The following is a 22,821-nucleotide window of genomic DNA, read 5'->3' as shown; positions in this document are numbered from 1 at the left end:
ACGCCAGGAGCTCGGGCTGTGGAAGGTTAGTGGGGAGGGGTGTGTGTGTGTGGGGGGGGGGGGGTTGGTAGCGGAGCATAGGGTATCCTTATATGCTGATGATCAGCTATTGTACATCTCGGAACCGAGCACGTCGGCGGGGAGTATAATGGGCTGCTTCAAAGATTTGGGCATTCTCGGGGTATAAATTGAACTTAGGCAAGAGCGAGTATTTGATGGTGTGGTAGTATGTATTGGGGGTCATGTGGGACTGGAAGCCCTAATGTCATTGGCTGACAGATCCCGGGTCCTGGTTGGCCGTTGACCTCTAGCTCCGCCCTGAAGGCGGAGTATAAGAAGCCGGAGTCTTCCCCCGCAGGCCAGTTTACTATCGAGCTGCGGGGAAACAGACATGCTTAATAAAGCCTCATCGACTTCACTCTATTCGTCTCACGGAGTCTTTGTGCGCTACAATTTATTAAGCGTGCCTAAAAAGGACTATGGAGCTCAGGATCATTCCGGAATGCCTGAGGATCAGCCCCCACTCAGTGAACGCGGCAGCAGCCTTCAAGCACTGGCAGACTTGCTTCGAGGCCTACCTCAGAACGACCACCGGCCGGGTCACAGAAGACCATAAACTGCACGTCCTGCACTCGAGGGTGAGCACGGAGATCTTCTCCCTCATCGAAGACTCGGAGGATTTCCAGACGGCGTTCGCAGCACTGAAAAGTCTCTATGTCCGCCCAGTTAACCAAATCTACGCTCGCTACCAGCTCGCGATGAGACGGCAAGCTCCCGGAGAATCGATGGACGAATTCTACGCCGCGCTGCTGATTTTGGGACGAGCCTGCAGCTGCCCGTCGGTGAACGCAAACGAACACACGGACATGTTAATGCGCGATGCTTTTGTGGCAGGTATGCAATCTTCCCAAATCCGCCAAAGACTTCTAGAAAAAGAGTCGCTAGGACTCTCAGAGGCACGGGCCCTAGCAGCCTCCCTCGACGTGGCCGCGCGTAATACCCGCGCCTACGGCCCCGACCGCGAGGCAGCCCATTGGGCCCCGTACATACCCGTCGCGGCAAACCCCCTACCCCCCCGGACACCCCACAGGCTTGCGCGGTCCAAACGCCGAGTCGCACCGGGGGCGCCCGCTGTTATTTCTGCGGCCAGGCGAAACACCCCCGACAGCGCTGCCCGGCCCGCGCAGCTATCTGCAAAAGCTGCGGGAAAAAGGGCCATTATGTGGTTGTGTGCCGGTCCCGCGAGGTCGCCGCTGTCCCGGGAGAACAGGGAGCCCTGCAAGCCGTTTACGCGCCCCACCCCCCCCAGCACGCCATGTACGACCCGCAGGCGCAGCCGCTCTGGGTCCCGACCACCGCGGTCCCGGGAGAACAGGGTGCCCTGCACGCCGCTTACGCTCTCCAACCCCCCTTCCCGCAGCCCATGTATGACCCGCCGGCGCTACCGCTTTGGGTCCCAGCCAACACTCTCCACGGAGAGGAGGGAGTTTTGCGCATCCCTAACGCCCCCCTAACCCCCATCCCGCGCCCCACGCCTGACCCGCCGGCGCCACCTACTTGGGCCCCGACCACCGCTGTCCCCGGTGACGGAGCTCCGCGCGGTCCTAGCGCTCGCGGTCCTAGCGCTCGCGGTCCTAGCGCTCCCAGCCCCCCCAGCGCACCATGTGCGACCCACAGACGCCGCCATTTTGGGTCTCGGCCACCACGAGGGGAGGAGGGGCGCCGCCATCTTGGACCGCCCCAGACCTGTACGACGCGTGGGGGCGGCCATTTTGTCCACCCCCGCCGCCATCTTGTGACCCCCCAGCCACGTGCGATGTATGGGGGTGGCCATTTTGTCCATCCCCGACGCCACCTTGGACGGCAACAACGGACCCCACTCCACTACTACAACCACGTCTCGCTTCAATTACGCTCGATCATGCTCGGCCCCGGACACTCCAGACGACGACGACAACGGTGCTAATAAACGGCCACGAGACGCCATGCCTAGTCGACTCCGGGAGCACGGAGAGCTTTATACACCCCGACACGGTAAGACGCTGTTCCTTGACCACCTATCCCAGCGCACAAAAGATTTCCCTAGCTGCAGGATCCCACTCCGTACAGATCCAGGGATTTTGCATAGTTACCCTAACGGTGCAGGGGAGGGAGTTCAAAAACTACAAACTAAACGTCCTTCCCCAACTCTGTGCCCCCACCTTGCTGGGATTAGATTTCCAATGCAATCTACAGAGCCTTACGTTCAAAATCGGCGGGCCAATACCCCCACTCACTATCTGCGGCCGCGCAACCCTCAAGGTGCAACCCCCGTCCTTGTTTGCGAACCTCACCCCGGATTGCAAACCCGTCGCCACTAGGAGCAGACGGTACAGCACCCAGGACCGGACCTTCATTCGGTCCGAAGTCCAGCGGCTACTAAAGGAGGGCATAATCCAGGCCAGCAATAGTCCCTGGAGAGCGCAGGTGGTAGTAGTGAAGACAGGGGAGAAACAAAGGATGGTCATTGACTATAGCCAGACCATCAACAGGTACACACAACTAGACGCGTACCCTCTCCCCCGCATATCCGACATGGTCAATCGGATTGCCCAATATAAAGTCTTCTCCACCGTGGACCTCAAGTCCGCCTACCATCAGCTCCCCATCCGCCCAAGTGACCGCAAGTACACAGCCTTCGAGGCAGACGGGCGATTATACCATTTCCTACGGGTCCCTTTTGGCGTCACAAACGGGGTCTCGGTCTTCCAACGGGAGATGGACCGAATGGTTGATCAACATGGGTTGCGGGCCACGTTCCCGTATCTCGACAATGTAACCATCTGCGGCCATGATCAGCAGGACCACGACGCCAACCTCCAAAAATTCCTCCAGACCGCCAAAGCCTTGAACCTCACGTACAACGAGGACAAGTGCGTTTTTAGCACCGATCGGCTAGCCATTCTGGGCTACGTAGTGCGCAATGGGATAATAGGCCCCGACCCCAAATGTATGCGCGCACTCATGGAATTTCCCCTCCCGCACTGCCCAAAAGCCCTGAAACGCTGCCTGGGGTTCTTTTCATACTACGCCCAGTGGGTCCCCCAGTACGCAGACAAGGCCCGCCCCCTAATACAGACCACGACCTTCCCTCTGTCAGGCTTGCCAGGCCTTCAGCCGCATCAAAGCGGATATCGCAAAGGCCACGATGCGCGCCATCGACGAGTCCCTCCCCTTCCAGGTTGAGAGCGACGCCTCCGACGTAGCTCTAGCGGCCACCCTTAACCAAGCGGGCAGACCCGTGGCCTTTTTCTCCCGGACCCTCCACGCCTCAGAAATCCGCCACTCTTCAGTAGAAAAGGAAGCCCAAGCCATAGTGGAAGCTGTGCGACATTGGAGGCATTACCTGGCCGGCAGGAGATTCACTCTCCTCACTGACCAACGCTCGGTAGCCTTCATGTTCGATAATGCACAGCGGGGCAAAATCAAAAACGACAAGATCTTAAGGTGGAGGATCGAGCTCTCCACCTTCAACTATGAGATTTTGTATCGTCCCGGAAAGCTGAACGAGCCGTCCGATGCCCTATCCCGCGGCACATGTGCAAACGCACAAATTAACCGCCTCCAAACCCTCCACGAGGACCTCTGCCACCCGGGGGTCACTCGGTTTTACCACTTCATCAAGTCCCGCAATCTCCCATACTCTTTAGAGGAGGTCCGTACAGTCACAAGGGACTGCCACATCTGCGCGGAATGCAAGCCACATTTTTTCAGGCCGGATGGAGCGCACTTGATTAAGGCTTCCCGCCCCTTTGAACGCCTCAGTCTCGATTCCAAAGGGCCCCTCCCCTCCACCGACCGCAACGCATATTTTCTTAATGTGGTGGACGAACACTCCCCTTCCCTTTTGCCATTCCCTGTTCTGACATGACCGCGGCCACAGTCATTAAAGCCCTGAACAGCATCTTCACACTGTTCGGTTACCCCGCTTACGTCCACAGCGACAGGGGGTCCTCTTTCATGAGTGACGAGCTGCGCCAGTTCCTGCTCAGCAAGGGCATAGCCTCAAGCAGGACGACCAGCTACAACCCCCGGGGGAACGGGCAAGTAGAGAGGGAGAACGGCACGGTCTGGAAGGCCGTCCTACTGGCCCTACGGTCCAGGGACCTCCCAGTTTCACGGTGGCAGGAGGTCCTCCCGGACGCTCTCCACTCCATCCGGTCGTTATTATGTACGAGCACTAATCAAACGCCTCATGAGCGTCTCCTTGTTTTCCCTAGGAGGTCCTCCTCTGGAACGTCGCTGCCGACCTGGCTGGCGGCCCCAGGACCCATCCTGCTCCGAAAGCATGTGCGGGCACATAAGGCGGACCCGTTGGTCGAAAGGGTTCACCTCCTCCACGCGAACCCCCAGTACGCCTACGTGGAGTACCCCGACGGCCGACAGGACACGGTCTCCCTGCGGGATCTGGCGCCCGCTGGAAACACGCACCCCCCCCCGACACCATCAACCCAACCCCCCCCTTCCTGCCACCGCCGCACCCCGCGACCGCCCCCTTCCCAGGAGGATCGGTTCCCCTCCCCTCAGCACCGACCAAGAATAAAGCCCAAGCTGAAACCGTAAGGCTCCTGGAGGCGACAACACCGGTACAAGCACCACCACCACCGGGGCCGAGGCGATCGACACGGACGACCAGACCACCCGACCGACTCGTGGCGTCGATCTAAAACTAAATATGGACTTTCACAAGAACATTTTGCTTTCTTCCTATACCCTCTGTAAATAGTTGCAACAGGACAAACTTGTACAATACTGTATTGCCATGTGAATGTTTTTTTTTCCTCCCAGGACCAGCCCTGTAAACCCCTACCACCATACGAAGCATCACCCCGCCGGGTTCATTTTTGACAAGGGGTGAATGTGGTAGTATGTATTGGGGGTCATGTGGGACTGGAAGCCCTAATGTCATTGGCTGACAGATCCCGGGTCCTGGTTGGCCATTAACCTCTAGCTCCGCCCTGAAGGCGGAGTATAAGAAGCCGGAGTCTTCCCCCGCAGGCCAGTCTACTATCGAGCTGCGGGGAAACAGACACGCTTAATAAAGCCTCATCGACTTCACTCTATTCGTCTCACGGAGTCTTTGGGCGCTACAGATGATATCCCAGCCAGGAGAAGGGGTGGAAGGGCTGCCATTCAGTTTGGTGGCAACCCATTTTAGGTACTTGGGGGTGCAGGTGGCCTGGGATTGGGGTGGGCTCTGAAAATATAATTTAATTAGTTTGGTGGGGAGACGGGCGAAGGCCGACTTATTAAGGTGGGACAACCTCCCTCTGTTGTTGGCAGGCGGGTGAGGGCAGTTGTGTTTTGTGTTACCATGATCTTTGTTCTTATTCCAGTGCCTGGCGGTCTTTTTACCAAAATCTTTCTTCAGGGTGTGTGGTAAACCACGTTATTGTGTTCATTGTATTATATTCACTGTGCTGTATTGTACATGCCTGGGTTTGTCCAGGCTGGCTCCGCCTGTGGCTCCACCCCTCGGGGCTCCTGTATAAAAGTGGCAAGTCTCCGCCTCCGGACCCAGTTCGGGTCCAGAGGCAGGAGGCTTGCTGTTTACCGTATTAAAGCCTCAGTTACGTTTATCACTCATCATGTATTATTGATGGTGTATCAATTTAATACACTAAACTTCTAAAGATGGACTCTTCACTCAAGATGAACTCCTCACTCAAGGCTGATCGCGTGCACCTGGACTCACAAGCAGCTGACGCTACAGAGACTTTTGAACATTGGCTAAGCTGCTTCGAGGCCTACCGCGCATCTTTCAACGAAGACTTCACGGACCTCCAGAAGAAGCAGGTCCTCCACGCACGGGTGAGCCCAAGAGACTTTAACCTCATCAGGGATGCCCCTCGTACGCGGAGGCGATAATGCTGCTAAAAGGACATTATGTGAAATCCGTCAACCAGGTATATGCTAGGCACCTCCTCGCCAGAGACGCCAACGCCCTGGGGAATCACTTGTAGAATTCCTGCATGCCTTGCGCATCCTATGTCGAAACTGTGACTGCCGGGCGATATCAGCTACCCAGCACGCGGAGCTGCTGATCAGGGACGCCTATGTCGCGGGCATGCACTCGAACTATATCCGCCAGCGTTTATTAGAAGGGGGGACACTCGGCCTCCCAGACACAGTCCAGCTCTCCAACTCACTGGAGGTGGCCTCCCAGAACATGGGGGCCTACACCTCCGACCGCGCGGCACCCTTGTGGGCCTCGTGGGCGCAGCCATTGCCGACCCGGGCACGACGCAAGCCTGCGCCGTGCAGCGGCCCGCCAACGCCAGAGGCCTGAAGTGCTACTTCTGCTGCCAGGGTACTCACCCCCAACAACGCTGCCCGGCACAGAACGCTACTTGTAACGGCTGTGGGAAGAAGGGCCACTTCGCAAAAGCCTGCCAGCCCCGACCCCCTCTAAATCTTCTAGGCCCAGCAGTGCTGCCTGCTGCCGGTCGGGGCCACCTCCAGCTGCCGCGCCACCCGCCATGTGCGACCCCTGGGTGCCGCCATCTTTAATCTCAGCCGACACGTGCGACCCACGTGGGCCGCCATCTTGGACACCATCTTGCACCCCGCCCGCCATGTGCGACTCATGGGGGCCGCCACCTTGGGGCACCTCCGCTGCCTCCCGGGAACCCAGCTCGCCCGACCGTACGCTGGCCGCCGCTACCGCCGACCGGTCCGCCGACCATCTTCCGACACTCGCCTCCGTCACACTGGACCAGTCCCGGCCGCACCACCTCGCGAAGTCTACAATGACCGTCCGGATCAACGGGCTCGAGACGACCTGCCTTTTCGACTCCAGGAGCATGGACAGCTTCATACACCCAGATACGGTCAGGCGCTGCTCCCTCCCCATCCTACCCGCGACCCAGAAAATCTCCCTGGCTTCCAGATCCCACGCAGTGGAGATCCAGGGGTACTGTGTCGCGACCCTCACTGTGCAAGGCGTAGAGTACACCAACTTTAGGCTCTACGTCCTCCCCCATCTCTGTGCTGCCCTATTACTGGGGCTCGACTTCCAGTGCCACCTCCAGAGCCTTACCCTAAAGTTCAATGGACCCCTGCCCCCCCCTCACCGTCTGTAGCCTCGCGACCCTTAAGGTCGCCCCACCCGCCCTCTTCGTAAACCTCACCCCGGACTGTAAGCCCGTCGCTACCAGAAGCAGACGCTACAGTGCCCAGGACAGGGCCTTCATCAGGTCAGAGGTCCAGCGACTCCTGCGAGAGGGGATCATTGAGGCTAGTAACAGCCCCTGGAGAGCCAAGTGGTGGTCGTCAAGACTGGGGAAAAGCACCGGATGGTCATCGATTATAGCCAGACCATCAACCGGTACACGCAGCTCGATGCATACACCCTCCCCCGCATATCTGACATGGTCAATCAGATTGCGCAGCATCGAGTCTTCTCTACAGTCGACTTGAAGTCTGCGTACCACCAACTCCCTATCCGCCCGGAGGACCGCCAATACATTGCCTTCGAGGCAGACGGCCGCCTCTATCACTTCCTCAGGGCTCCCTTCGGCGTCACGAACGGGGTCTCGGTCTTCCAAAGGGAAATGGACCGAATGGTTGACCAATACGGGCTGCGGGCCACGTTCCCGTACCTAGACAACGTCACCATCTGCGGCCGTGACCAGCAGGACCATGACGAGAACCTCCGGCAATTCCTCCACACCGCGAAACTCCTGAACCTTACTTATAATAGAGAGAAATGCGTCTTTCGCACAACCCGCCTGGCCATCCTCGGCTATGTCATGGAACACGGAGTGGTTAGCAGTTTCAAATTCCTAGGGGTGCACATCTCCAAAAATCTGTCCTGGCCACCCATGTCGACGCTACCACCAAGAAAGCACAACAGCGCCTATACTTCCTCAGGAAACTAAAGAAATTCGGCATGTCCACATTAACCCTTACCAACTTTTACAGATGCACCATAGAAAGCATCCTATCGGGCTGCGTCACAGCCTGATATGGCAACTGCTCAGCCCAAGACCACAAGAAACTTCAGAGAGTCGTGAACACCGCCCAGTCCATCACACGAACCTGCCTCCCATCCATTGACTCCATCTACACCTCCCGCTGCCGGGGGAAAGCGGGCAGCATTATCAAAGATCCCTCCCACCCGGCTTACTCACTCTTCCAACTTCTTCCATCGGGCAGGAGATACAGAAGTCTGAGAACACGCACGAACAGACTCAAAAACAGCTTCTTCCCCACTGTCACCAGACTCCTAAATAACCCTCTTATGGACTGACCTCATTAACATTGTACCCTGTATGCTTCATCTGATGACAGTGCTTATGTAGTTACATTGTATATGTTGTGTTGCCCTATTATGTATTTTCTTTTATTTCCTTTTCTTACCATGTACTTAATGATCTGTTGAGCTGCTCGCAGAAAAATACTTTTCACTGTACCTCGGTACACGTGACAATAAACAAATCCAATCCAATCCAATCCAACCCTAGGGCCCGACCCCAACCGCATGCGCCCCCTCCTGGAACTCCCCCTTCCCCACTGCCCCAAGGCCCTGAAGAGATGCCTGGGGTTCTTCTCTTACTATGCCCAGTGGGTCCCCAACTCCGCGGACAAGGCCCGCCTACTGATCATGTCCACCACGTTTCCCCTGGCGACTGAGGTCCGACTAGCCTTCGATCGCATCAAAGCAGACATCGCCAAAGCCGCGATGCACGCTGTGGACGAGTCCATCCCTTTCCAAGTGGAGAGCGATGTGTCGGACTTTGCTCTGGCCGTAACACTCAACCAGGCAGGGAGGCCCGTGGCTTTCTTCTTCCGTACCCTCCATGCCTCCGAAATTCGACACTCCTCCGTCGAAAAAGAGGCCCAAGCCATAGTAGAAGCTGTGAGACATTGGAGGCATTACCTGGTCGGCAGCCGATTCACCCTCCTCACTGATCAACGGTCGGTTGCCTTCATGTTTAACAATACGCAGTGGGGCAAAATCAAGAACGACAAGATCCTGAGGTGGACGATCGAGCTCTCCACCTACAGCTATGACATCTTGTATCGGCCCGGGAAGCTCAATGAGCCCCCAGATGCCCTGTCCCGCGGTACATGTGCCAGCGCACAAGTAGACCGACTCGGAGCCTTCCACAACGACCGCTGTCACCCGGGGGTCACCCGCTTTTTCCACTTTATCAAGGCTCGCAATCAGCCCGACTCCATCGAGGAGGTCAGGTCCATGACCAGGGACAACCAGGTCTGCGCGGAGTGCAAACCACACTTCTATCAGCCAGACAGAGCACATCTGGTAATGGCCTCCCTCCCTTTTGAGTGCATCAGCATGGACTTCAAAGGGACCCTCCCCTCCACTGACCATAACGTGTACTTCCTCAACATCGCTGATGAGTACTCCAGATTCCCCTTCGCCATCCCCTGCTCTGACATGACCTCTGCCTCCGGTATCAAGTCCCTGCACAGCCTTTTCACCCTGTTCGGGTTCCGCGCCTACATCCACAGTGGTCAGGGCTCCTCCTTTATGAGCGACGAGTTGCGCCAGTTCCTGTTCAGCAAAGGCATTGCCTCCAGCAGGACGACCAGCTACAACCCCCGTGGAAACGGACAGGTGGAGAGGGAGAACGTGTCGGTCTGGAAGGCCGTCCTTCTGGCCCTACGGTCGAAAAGTCTCCCAGTCTCCCACTGGCAGGAGGTCCTCCCCGATGCGCTCCACTCCATCCGGTCGCTTCTATGTATGGCCACTAACCAGACTCCTCATGAGCGTATGTTTGCCTTCCCCAGGAAGTCCACCTCCGGGGTCTCGCTTCCATCCTGGCTGACAGTCCCGGGGCCCGTTCTTCTCCGCAAGCATGCGAGGAGCCATAAAACCGAACCCCTTGTCGAGAAGGTCCTGCTGCTCCATGCGAACCCCCCAATATGCCTACATGACACACCAGAACGGGCGGCAGGACACGGTCTCTCTCGGCATTTGGCTCCTGCAGGCTCCCCGGCGACCATTAGCACCACCCCCCACCCTACACCGCCAACCCCCCCCCCCCCCCCCCCAACTCCACCCACCTCCCTCACGAACTGACTCCCGCAGGCACCGCCCCCCCCCCCCCCCTTCACCGACTCAACATCTGGGTGAAGAAGATGACAACACACTCCCGGACGCGCAGGTCTCGATGCCGGCGCCCACACCACAGGCGGGACTGAGGCGGTCACAGCGGAAGGTCAAGGTCCCCGACAGACTTGACCTTTAACAGCACTTCACCCCCCACTGGACTTTTTTTAAACAGGGAGTGAATGTGGTAAACTACATTATTGTGTTCATTGTATTATATTCACTGTGCTGTGTTGTATATGCCTGGGCTTGTCCAGGCTGGCTCCGCCTGTGGCTCCTCCCTCGGGACTTCTGTATAAAAGTGGCAAGTCTCCGCCTCCGGACCCAGTTCAGGTCCAGAGGCAGGAGGCTTGCTGTTTAGTGTATAAAAGCCTTAGTTATGTTTATCACCCATCGTCTATTATTGATGGTGTATCAGGGGGGTGGACAAATTGATCTCCTCATTTATCTGGGGGGTGGTGGGAGGTCATCTTGCAGAGAAGGCGACAGGCAGAGGTTTGAGATTTCTTATCGGCTAGGCCTCCCAAAATTACTGTACTACTATTGGGCGGCGAATGCAGAGAAGATGCATTCATTTCTTTCATTTTCAGATGCCGGGCTGGACACAGGAGGGGGAGGCCCGATGGGTTAAGATGGAGGAGGGCTCATGTAGGGGGTCGGAGTTGCGGGCGCTGGCAACAGCGCCCCTCCCAACGACTCCAGGAAGGTACTCGGTGAGTCCAGTGGCGGTGGCCATATTGAAGATCTGGAGGCAGTTTAGGCACCATTTTAAGCTGAGGGCTGGGTCAGGGGGATGCCGATTAAGGGGAATCATGGGTTCGAGCTGGGGGGGATAGATGTGAGGTTTCGGAGATGGAACGAAAGGGGGATCAAAGAAATGAAGGACTTGTTTCTTTGGGGATGATTCACGGATCTGAAGGAGTTGTGAGATGCTGCAGAGGGCAAATGCCTCAACCTCATATGCAAGGCTGGGGCAGATACAGTTGAAAGTGGTGCACAGGGCGCACCTCACAAAATCAACGATGGGCCAGATTTTCAAGAGGGTGGAGGATGTTTGTGAGCAATGTGGGAGGGACCCCGCAAACCACGTTCATATGTTTTCTTCCTGCCCGAAGCTGGAAAGGTTTTGGAGGACGGTATTTAATAATAATAATAAATAAAAATAATCTTTATTGTCACCTTAGGCTTACATTATACTGCAATGAATTTACTGTGAAAAGCCCCGAGCACATTTAGCACATTGATGTTCTATTTTCAGGGTGTCAGACCGGCCTGAATTGCAGGCGAGTGCAGGGGCAGATCTTTTAGCCTTCGCCTCGCTGATCACTCGTAGGCGGCCCTGTTGGGGTGGAGTTCAGTCTCTCCACCCTGTGCCTCGGTGTGGCGAGGGGACCTACTGGAGCTTTTGACCCTAGAGAACGTGAATTTTGAGCTGAGTGGGGGGCAAAGTTGGATTCTACAATTTTTGAGGGTTGTTTATTATGCACTTTTGGGAGTTGGTTGCCGTTGACTGTTGGGGGGGGAAGGAGGTGTGGTTTGGGGGGGGGGGCTGTTTTCTTCTTTATATTGTTGGGATTGATTTTGTTTCTGTTTTTCTTTTGTATGGTGAAAATGATGACAATATAGCGAATAAAAATACTTTAAAAAAAGGTGGCTTTTGGCATTAACTCTTCACCCCTTTTAACACCATTATTCTGCCTGATTTGGGGGTGTCATAATATAAGAAAATTCAGCCTGAGAATATCATATATAAATGTGCCTATTCTTGATTCCCTCCAGTTTTCAGATCTTAAGACCCTTCACTAATATTCTGTTCAATGAGCCTGAATGGATCTACAAAATATCTTGCTTCCTTACTATTTTTTTTTTACAACATTCTGATACACATTTTAAAACTACTTTTGCTTTTCTAGGAATCATCTATATAAGTGTTTCTAGCTTAATACATAACTCATGATTATTCAGAAGAAATGGGCATCAGAGAGCTTACCCGTTGGTCGTAAACAGTAAAGTTTTCATACAGATTTATAATGCATTGCGCTCTCTGAATAAATTTATCATAGGATTCTTCTGTCCACCATTTTTTCAAATTGCCATATTTGTCATAATGACTTCCTGAAACAGAACAAATATTGTGCAAAACCTTTATAACAATGGCATTTTCACATTATGTGGCATGCAAATTTACATTCAAAAGCATTTTTGTACACTGACAACTCCTCCTCCTGTTTCAATTTCACTCTGAGTGTTCTGGCTCCCATTAAATCCTCTACTTAATAACATAAACCAACATTTGTGAAACTGCGAGTCAGGGACTCAGCTCCATAGTCATTTGGGAATCAATTGTACTGCAACTGGGTTATTTTGCATTTGCATATGGCAATTCACTATAGAATGAGTTTACGATATGATACAGTGATTTGATATGATATCTCTATGTAACTGCCTGCCAACATACATGTTTTTCACAGTTGGACAATTCACCAAAATAAGTACCACCTATTGAGCAACATTTATTTTGTTCTCTGTTTGGAATGGGTGAAACATTTCTCGAGGCTTCGTTAATTACTACGACAACAAGCATGAAAAATTATTATATTAAGCAGAGGTGGGCCTTCTGTCCAAAGTAGTTGCATAAGTAATCAAAAGACAGTTTTTGGAATTGCTTTTTAAGATAACTTTATTCTGTCTAATTAGATTGAAATGACAATTTTAGATTTTAAACCAAATTTCTGTTATGATGTGAACATAAACAGTTGATTTTTATCCTTGCACACCAGACATTATGGAATCCTTAGTGCCTGCATTGATCTAAACACTCATAACCACAAGGTAATGAGCAGGACCAGCAGTTTCATTATGTTTGAAATGGAAGGCAAAAGACCAAGCAGAGATAAGACTGATGTAGGAAAATAAGAAGATTAAAGTAAGGAAAGAAAAAAGATAGGAAAGAAAGGGGAGAATAGTGGATGCGGCCAATGAATTGGCCAAAAGGTGATTTTCTGCCCGGCAACAGACGGTGATTGGATCCTGTCCATGTCGGATGATTTTTCAGAGAACCATGGGGAGTTATGGATGTCAGTGAAAATAAGCATTTCTCTTTCTCTCTTTTCTCTTTCCTCTCTCTCTCCCTCTTTTCTCTCTCTTTCTCTCCCTCTGTTCTCTTTCTCTCCCTCTTTTCTCTCTCTCTCTCCCCCCTTTTCTTTCTCTCTCACTCATTCACTCACACTCTCTCTGTCTCTCTCTCCGTCCCTCCCTCCCTCCATCTTTTCTCTCCCCTCCCTCCTCTCTCTCTTTCTTTCCCCCTTGTGTGTGTTTTGTAGAGAGAGAGTGTGAGGGATAAGAATTGGATAATAGTTAACCTGTTGCATTTGCTACATATTTAATTATAGTTATTGTTATTAAACTTTTTCTTTTAAAAAAAATAAATTTAGGGTGCCTAATTCTTTTTTTCCATTTAAGGGCAATTTAGTGTGGCCAATTCACCTACCCGGCACATCTTTAGGGTGTGGGGGTTAGACCCACGGGGAGAATGTACAAACCCCACATGGATAGTGACCCAGGGTCGGGATCAAACCCAGGTCTTCGGTGCCGTGAGGCAGCAGTGCTAACCACTGCACCACGTTATTAATAAACTTAATTGTGTTTAAATTTACGGACCTGTTGATTGCAGTTATTGGGCAGCCAAGAGTCAAAGACATTGGGTGTTTTTCGAAGAATAATTTATTAATTCCAATTGCGTTGCAACTCTTGGTCTAATGGGGCTGGGATTGACTGCGCGCTGGCCCAGGGAGTCAGAACAATATGATAGTGCGGATCTTTGTCTTTTAGCATCCTGGAGTAGAAGCCATCAGTTGCTGAACAGAGGTCTATCTTTAATCTGCTCACTTTCTCCATCACCTTTTTAAAAACTTATATTGAATCCAGTTACTACCTCCTCTTGATTTACTGTTAGTTTTCTTGTTTCTCTAGTATTTTACCCTCATCCTTTACTGGCAAAACCCGTATAATGTCACCATGCACATTTTGAGACAATGCTAACTATAATTTTTGTTCACCGTAAATGTTTTCTGTGTGTCCATAATTTTTTTTAGAAGTCTCATTGTAAATCTCCAGCATTACAGCTGCAACCACAAACACATTCCCACTAACCTTGTTCATCCACCAGAATATGTGATAGATTGCAGTGAAGGATTTAATGACACGGCAAATGATTATAATTTCTGCCCTGTATATCAGAATGGAAATATAAATACTGGATCCAGTTTTATGGCACACAAAAGCAGAAAGTGTAAGATTTTTTCTGAGGCTAAAACATACCCCAGTCATCATAGCCATGTGTCAATTCATGTCCTATAATAGTGCCGATACCTCCATAGTTCAGGGACCTGTCAACAGATAATTTGGCACGAAGCAATTTAAAAAGTGATTTATCAAAATGATTAATGTTCATGAGCTAGGACATGCTATTGATTTGGAATACTTACTGGGGAAATTCAGGATCATAAAGTGGAGGCTGCAGGATCCCAGCTGGAAATACTGAAGAGGTGAATACAAAAGATGCCAAACACATTAATATACATACACTATCCCCATGGCTAGGTTCCAAAATTTAAAAAACGAGACAAGGATCCTTTTTAAAATCACGGAAGATATGTCTGTCTGGGACCCTCGAACAATAAGTGCTAATATGGCAGTTTCGTAGAAACTGGCATCTCATTATCCCCAAAGAGACCCTAACAACACCCTGGAGGGTGCAGAGACCAAATTCAAAAGGGAACAATATAAAGGCCATCTACATTTCATACGCCAGGCCTGGCAAACCGGAGCTGATTCATCTGCTTAGACCCAACAACCTGCCTTTAAAACTTAATGTTTGGAGCAATAATCTCAGGGATCCAGAGAAAGGGATACACACCCTTTGCCAAAGCCAAAGTAGAATGGTGAGAGTCACGTGACATTATCTCCTAGCTGGTGGAACCAGTAATATTGTCCTGTGGTACTAAGAAACCTTGGTTTGCCATTTTCACCATTTGCAAGCAGCAGCACAGAAAATGAGCTCTGTCCAGGTTTGAATGCCTGACTCTATACTGCTTAAACTGGAACCTCTGTTCTGAGAGGCCTGGATAGAGTGGATGTGGAGAGGATGTATCCACTAGTAGGAGAAACTATAACCCGAGGGTACAGCCTCAGACTGAAGGGCCGATCCTTCAAAACAGAGATGAAGAGGAATTTCTTCAGCCAGAGGGTGGTGAATCTATGGAACTCATTGCTGCAGTAGGCTGTGGAGGCCAATTCACTGAATGTCTTTAAGACAGAGATAGATAGGCTCTTGAATTTTAGGGGGATCAGGAGTTACGGGGAGAAGGCAGGAAAATGGGGATGAGAAATATAACGGCCATGATTGAATGGAGCAGACTTGATGGGCCGAATGGCCTAATTCTGCTCCTATGTCTTAACACCTGCAAGACTGATTCAACTCAATAGAGAATTGGATCACACCACTCTGAGGGTTTGGGAAACATCCCAACATAAGGGGGAAGCAGGGGGAAATCAGAGCTGGAATTCTCCAGCCATTGGAATTCTCCTTTCCCGCTGGTTTCCTGGCAGCGTGGGGTGGCTTCAATGGGAACTCCCATTGACAAGGGGAGGGAGTAGAGGATCCCACCACCAGCAAACAGGAAAAACGCAAAGCTGGGGTGCTGGAGAACCCAGCCCAGCTTTTTCTGCGTGGAAGGATTGATCCAAAGTGCTCACTTAACACCTCTGCCAGGCCCTCTGGCTCCACAAGACTATTTCCTTTTTGGTTCCTAATTATTATTCCCCCTCCTTTGTCGACCATTTTACGCTCAGGTCTATTTAAATGAATGATCCCCACCCCCGCCCTCGCATCAGTAACATATCTATTACTGGAAAACAAGTTGATGCACAATTTACAAATTTGTATGCATACACTTAGGGGTACACTGTTTCCGTAGGCAGCTAAATGTGAAGCAAATGTCAGTCAGGAAATTAGGGTCATTTCTTTATTTCTGGCTCTTTTCATGTATAGATTCTCTGCTGGGGTCATGAAATCACTGCAGATTAAAGAAAACAATCTTTTTTACATTTCTAACAATAATGACAAGTTAGGACCATGAGATTGAACAATGTTTTCATTGCCTCGAGACCAGTTCTAAATGTAGCGAAAGCCTTGTCAAGGTAAAAATGTTAAATAGATAACCAATCCTGACAAATAACAAACACAACACTCACTATTCTATTCTTAGCTGATCAAGCTTCCACAGGAATACAGTACAGAAAATGTTTGTCATTTCTAAACTTTAGCACATGAGCAGAAGTAAGTTGGTTGTTTATCTGCATAACAACAATCCAGTTAAAATAAGTCAGCACAGCTTCTGTTGGGGAAAATAATGCCTGACTAATCTCCTTAATCTATTTGAGGAAGTGCCAGCTACAGTAAACCCCACAGTTCTGTACACTTTCATAAGACATTTGATAAGAATGACCAAAAATAACAGGGTGCAAGAAAATACTGATTTTTCTCAACTACATCAACAAAACACCTCAGATGGAAATGGAGCCCTTTTAGGTGTGGGGTGTGATTTAACCATGCGTTACACCCGGCGCGGATCAGGGTACGCTGGGTGAATAGTGGGACTGGCCAAAATCAAGCTTCTCGTCAGGACCATTCTGGTGGTGCCCTGCAGTGCACCCCCCAGAGGGTCTCTCGCTTTGTGGTGTTCTGCTGTGCCCACAACCTGGCACAGCGGGGGGTTGGTGCAACAGGCTGGAGGAGGTGGGACATGCGGCTGTTGAGGAGAAGGGGGCAGGCCAGGAGGGGTTGGAGGACGTGTCCGAGTTGGAGCTGGTGGATAAGAGGAGAGGCAGCAGCAATGGTCCGACATGCCAGGGAGGCCCACAACATCTCCAGATTCTCATAGGATGAGTTAGCTCAACACCCCTATTCACCCACCCCCCATTTCCCTTCCTTCCCAAAAATTCCCCTCCCCATTTTCCACCTTCCAAGCCTCTTCCCCCCATTTCCCTCCTTTCCCCTCCCCCCCATACCCCCCTCTTTCCCAATCTCGTCTCCCTCCAATCTACCCCCCCCCATTATCATAGAATTTACATTGCAGAAGGAGGCCATTCGGCCCATCGAGTCTGCACCGGCTCTTTGAAAGAGCACCCTACCCTAGCCCACACCTCCACCCTATCCCCATAACCCAGTAACCCCATCCAACACTAAGGGCAATTTCGCATGGCCAATCCACCTAACCTGCACATCTTTGGACTGTGGGAGGAAACCGGAGCACCCGGAAGAAACCCACGCACACACGGGGAGGATGTGCAGACTCTGCGCAGACAGTGACCCAAGCCGGGAATCGAACCTGGGACCCTGGAGCTGTGAACCACCATGCTACCGTGCTGCCCTTACACCACTTACTCCCGACCTCCCTATTCCATCCTCCAAGGGTCTATGCAACATCACTCCATGATGATGGGTCTGTGTCGGCACTGTCAGTGGATCACTATTCAAGGCAAGAGAGTGATGATTGTAATGATACATGTAACTAAAGGGGGAATCACAACACCGAGCTGTGGCATGACCACTAGAGGGTATTACAAAACCCACTATATTAACTGAGCTCACAGAAGCTCTCCCTCTCTTTCCAGCAGGAGTTAGCAGTGAACAGCAGTGTAACAGAGAGGTCTCAGCCGAGCCACCACGTGTAACTTAGATACAGTTTGTACAGTTAGTTATCCTTACTTTATTGCTAGAGTTAGTTCAGTAGAGTGTCAAACTCATTTATTTGTTTTATCATTACTTAATGAATTCTTTCAGTTTACTTTGAAGACTCGAGTGTTCTTCAATATCATCTAGTTAGTAACGACATATATTACTTAAACCCGGTAATGTAACAATGAAAACTCGCTGTGAAGAAAGTTCTGCTGCTCTCAGTTTCTGCAAAAGTGGGATGGGGGTAGCGGAGGGCAACAGGAGGTTTGGGTGGAGGCAGGCCTACTGTGAGAGAATAAAATGACAGGCTTCACATGTATCAGGCGTTACATGTTTTAATAGTGAACATTTTACATTTCCATTCCCCCTAGCTACAGATGACGAATGTGATATAAAATAGTTAGGTTAAATATATTAGTTACAGTAATGTAGATGTAGGCCGGTCTAATTCTAGGGAGTTCACAGACAAAGGATTTCAGAGAGCATGGCAAGGAAGGGGGGAGTGGTGTCTGGTAGAGGAGGAGAAAAGGATGCTGGGTAACTAGAGGCCAGGGGAACGAATGAGAAGTGAGTCAATTAGGTTGTATGGCCAGGTCAGGAGGGGTATAGGATGACCTATGGGAATCGTTTATGTGAAACTTGATGCCATTTGAATGTATTTGTAGAGATTCCTTTGTCTCCAATAGCACGCGATTCTGAAGACCCAGGAGGCTGCTTGTGTTCTGGGTTTTTGTGAAGCAAGTCAGACTTGCAAGTCGGGTAAAAATAAATAATACTATGCCTACAAATCCATCTCGAGTTTTATTGAGGACAGACTGACGGGTAAAGAATTCAATATTTGTCATTTGGTGCCGGAAACCCGGGATTTCTCAAGACGGTTCTGACCAACCGCAAAATCAGAATTAGACTGATTTTGGACAAGGAAAGTGGAAAAGGGCCCACAATGTATAGCTGGAAAATGTCTGCGCATTGATTTTTCCCCTCTTCTTATGGTCTGATTAGTCTGGTCACTCGCGGTTGGTATGGAAAGATCGTCTCAACGAAATCAAAGGTCAGTCTGGGGATTAGAAAATTTAACTGATAGGATTTCATAATTGATGATTCGGTTTTGGGTTAGTTTTGGAATTGATGGGACATCAAAATGATGGTTTAATTCCATGTGTGAGTGTTTTTGATGAACTGATGGGACCTCAGATATAGAGGGTTTAGTTCAATGAGTGTTTTTAAATCTATAGTTGATTGAGCTAAAATTGTATCCTTGGACTGGAGTGGCGAAAAACCGCAGTCTTGAGGACTAGTTTGAGATTATGGGGAATTGCTTGAATAACACGAATGATCCAGACACGCCATTGCAAATATTATGTGATATTTATCCAGATAAAGCGAGAGATTTTAGGAAAATGTCAGCAACCTTAAGGAACAAATTGGGTGATGAATGGCCACTAGGGGGCACTAAAGACCTGGACATCGTTAAGAAAATTCAGGGAAAAATCTGGAAAAAGAGCCAAAGTATGAAAGCAAAATAATTAATTGGATTATGGAGACAATATTGTCAAGAGGAAAGAGATAAGATCATGTTATCAAGTTGGCAAGAAAATACCCTTAAAATGGGAATTCCAATTAGTGAAGGGGGGAACCAGAAAACTCTGGAGATCTTGAAAAAGGAGTGTGCATTCAAAAAACGCGCAAGTAAAGACAGGGTGGACTCAACAAAAAAAAAAGGGCTACGTAGTTCAATGGCTGGCCTTGCATTGACAGAAGATGAAGAATTAGAAAATTGGACCATGTCGGCCAGAGTCCCGACTGCACCAGTAGCATTGTCTGCATTAATTCTGGAACCACCAGAGCATCATAATTTATATCCAGTCACTGCTCCCCAGATTCAAATCATGCCAGCCTCTCCAGCCCCTTCGGTTGATATGTTGGGTCCTATTTTAGCATCTTCACTGTCTGTTAGAGAAGGAGAGCTCTTTTCAACAAGCCCAGTTAGATCTAGGACCCGATCTCGGACAATGAGAGAGGGGCCTGATCCTATCCAGAAACAATCACACATACCACCTAGATCCCTTCAGACCGATATGGTAGGACAGAAAAGTATGAGAACAAAGAAAGAGGATGGGGATGGTTCTGAGGAGCTGGAGCTCCCCCTAGTGACAGGGAAGGACGTCGAAGTCTTTGAAGAGCCAGAGGAATCAGCTAGAGCGCCCCCTAGTGAGACTCTGAGACCGTTGCCGATTAGGAAAATACCAAACCCTGACGCTGTGACGGCGGCTGCCCAGCCCACGATAGATGTTTATTTCCCATGGAGACCCAGTGAGATGATGGCTATTCTGGCTGCAATCCCAGACAGGAAGAAATCTCCTGCTGCTTTCGTGGATTATATGAGAACTACCATCTCAGTTTATCAAGCTGATTCTAGGGACCTCTGGGCCCTAGTCCAGCAGGTTTTAACCCCAGCAGAGTACCGCAATCATCTCAATCACTTGAATTATGCTAGCCACGCCGCACTCCAGCAAGCCCATGCTTTGGACGATGATAGACGGGCACAAATTCTGAATGCGTCGAATGTCACATTTCAAAAGCCCATAAACATTTCTGCTATCTTAGACCTCAAACCTAAAAAGACTGAAGAGCCAGAGGAATTTCTGGAAAGTTTTAATGAAATCTACCGTGGGCAGTCAGGCGACTTGCCATACCAAAATGGTCAGAATTCCCGTCAATATTGTGCTATGTTAATGCATTGCCTACCACCTTCCGTGGCTACTGTCGTGAAATGTAATAACATGAATTGGACAGAGAATGACCCTCCTCAGATGGCGAGGGCAGTCAGATTTTATTGGAAGGAGGGTGGAGGACAAGAAGGAGGCTCAGTTACAAAGATTAAGACTGAGTATGTAATGAAAAAGGATGATCTGAGACCCCAACCAGCGGCAGAAACGGTGGCTTACCAGCTGGAACCCCAATATTGTGACCTTGGGTGGGTGGATCAACACGGGGGAGGATATCAAACCCACCCAAATGGACACTCAGCTCCTCTTTATGGCCCACCGTATGTACCAATAGCTTTACAACTGCCGCCCCCTCTGAGGGGCCATTGGTCTACTGGGAAAAGAGGACGGGGCAATTATAGAGGGAACAATGCATATTTTAATTGCAGCCGTGCAGATCACTGGCAACAGGAATGCCCCTTTAAAAGACGGGCAGCAGAAGGAGACAACCCGACCCAAATAAGGGGGTACCCACCAAGGGGCGGACAGACGAGATACACTGACTTCTCCCAGGCAAACCCTTTCCCAACACAGGATTGACTAGCTAATTTAGTCATAATGACTCTCCAATCGGACAGGGAACCTATTATTTCTCTGCAGATAGGAGATCAACACTGCCCATTTGTAATCGACACTGGAGCAGCCATGTCTTCGGTACAATCAGAACTTCGACTACCATTATCCGACCACGCCCAGCATTTGTCGGGGTTCCAAGGACAGGTGTGTGAGTATTCTATTTCTGAACCTGTGACAGTCACTTACGAGAATAAGTCTGCGGATCATCAGTTTGTGGTGACTACTGGATTGGACTGTAACTTGTTGGCCCGAGATTTACTGTGTATCTTCCAGCTACAGCTAGAGTGCGGAGACGAAGGGGTAACGGCTCAATCATGGAGGATGAGACAACAGTGCTATATTTCTATCATTCCCCAGTGGTGGACGTTAGACATTGAACATTCACTGCATCACGTTACCCTGACCTATGACAGAACTGGACAAAACAGGGAGTTGGAGGACAAATACCGGCCGTTAATTGGGACCGAAAGGCAAGTCAAAGTTACAGCCACAGTCACGGCCGATTTTGTTACAATACCACCATATTTATGGCCACAGTCAGCTTCTGTAGGCCCTCATATTACACGCCAGGTCCACGACCAGTACCATGCCAAGGATCTTGGGCCTATGGTAAGGAGGGCAGTGGATCATTCAGATCCAACAGAGTACGCACTTCATGTCACGCCAGAAGGCACTTCCATAAAATATTTTGAGGTCCCTGAAACGATTAACATTCGACTTCAGCATCACCGGGGACGTGATGTTTTGGAATATGTCAATCCACAGGTCTGGGCGGAATACCCATCACAAGTGGGAAAGACAAATGTTACACCTATTAAGGTAACGATTAAGGACCTTGTAAAGCTGCCTTCCATTCGGCAATACTCCCTGAAACCCCAAGCTGCCCCGTCTATAGACAAATTAATCCGAGAGCTGTTGCAACAGGGTATTTTGGTCCCTTGCCAATCAGAATGTAACACCCCCATACTTGCTGTGCCTAAACCAGCCAAACCAGACCAGTACCGATTAGTACAGGATTTACATTCAATCAATGCCATTGCACAGCCGTTACATGCTCTCGTCCCTAATCCTGCCCACATACTGGCTCAAATTCCAGCTCAAGCCCGGGTCTTCGCCATAATTGACCTTCAGCACGCCTTCTTTGCCCTTCCACTCGCATCTGAAAGCCAATATTTGTTTGCCCTCACTTACAATGGACAGCAGTATACCTGGACCCGACTGCCACAGGGGTTCGTCAACTCACCTACGCACTTCTCCAGATGTCTGCAGACCCAACTCCAAGCCTTGACATTGGAGCATGGTTCCACTCTAGTGCAGTATGTAGATGACATATTGGTAGCGAGTCCTGACGAGCCCAGTAACAGGGATGATGTGATCCAGTTATTAAACCACCTATCCTCGTTGGGTTATGTTGTTTCACAATCAAAGGTCCTGGTGGCTCAGACAAAGGTCAAGTTCTTAGGAGTTTTACTTACAGCCACAGAAAGAAGTCTCGAACCCAGTAGGATTGAACCAATATGCCAATTCCCCGCCCCTACCACAGCTAAGGAGGTCCGTCATTGGCTGGGTATGGTGAATTATTGTAGGCAGTGGATACCAAACATCGTTGTCTATGCAAA

At 50.4% G+C, this 22,821-nt stretch overlaps 1 protein-coding gene across 3 annotated transcripts in view; it reads right to left on the bottom strand.

The window, feature by feature from the left end:
• Nucleotides 1-22,821, bottom strand: part of ecel1 (endothelin converting enzyme-like 1) — a 218,075-nt gene that overhangs the window by 46,142 nt on the left and 149,112 nt on the right. For 2 of the 3 annotated variants that reach the window (XM_072474277.1, XM_072474278.1), the window contains exons 11-13: nucleotides 14,605-14,656; nucleotides 14,438-14,505; nucleotides 12,108-12,232 (exon numbers count right to left, since the gene is read on the bottom strand). In XM_072474277.1, the coding sequence (XP_072330378.1) occupies nucleotides 12,108-12,232; nucleotides 14,438-14,505; nucleotides 14,605-14,656 (245 nt within the window). The remainder of the gene's footprint in view (nucleotides 1-12,107; nucleotides 12,233-14,437; nucleotides 14,506-14,604; nucleotides 14,657-22,821) is intronic. The other variant, XM_072474279.1, reaches the window with a different exon arrangement.

The sequence above is a fragment of the Scyliorhinus torazame genome, chromosome 14, assembly GCF_047496885.1.
Source record: "Scyliorhinus torazame isolate Kashiwa2021f chromosome 14, sScyTor2.1, whole genome shotgun sequence".
NCBI classification, from domain to species: domain Eukaryota; kingdom Metazoa; phylum Chordata; class Chondrichthyes; order Carcharhiniformes; family Scyliorhinidae; genus Scyliorhinus; species Scyliorhinus torazame.
The sequence above is the reverse complement of the archived record's forward strand: the minus strand, read 5'-3'. Positions and strand labels throughout refer to the sequence as shown.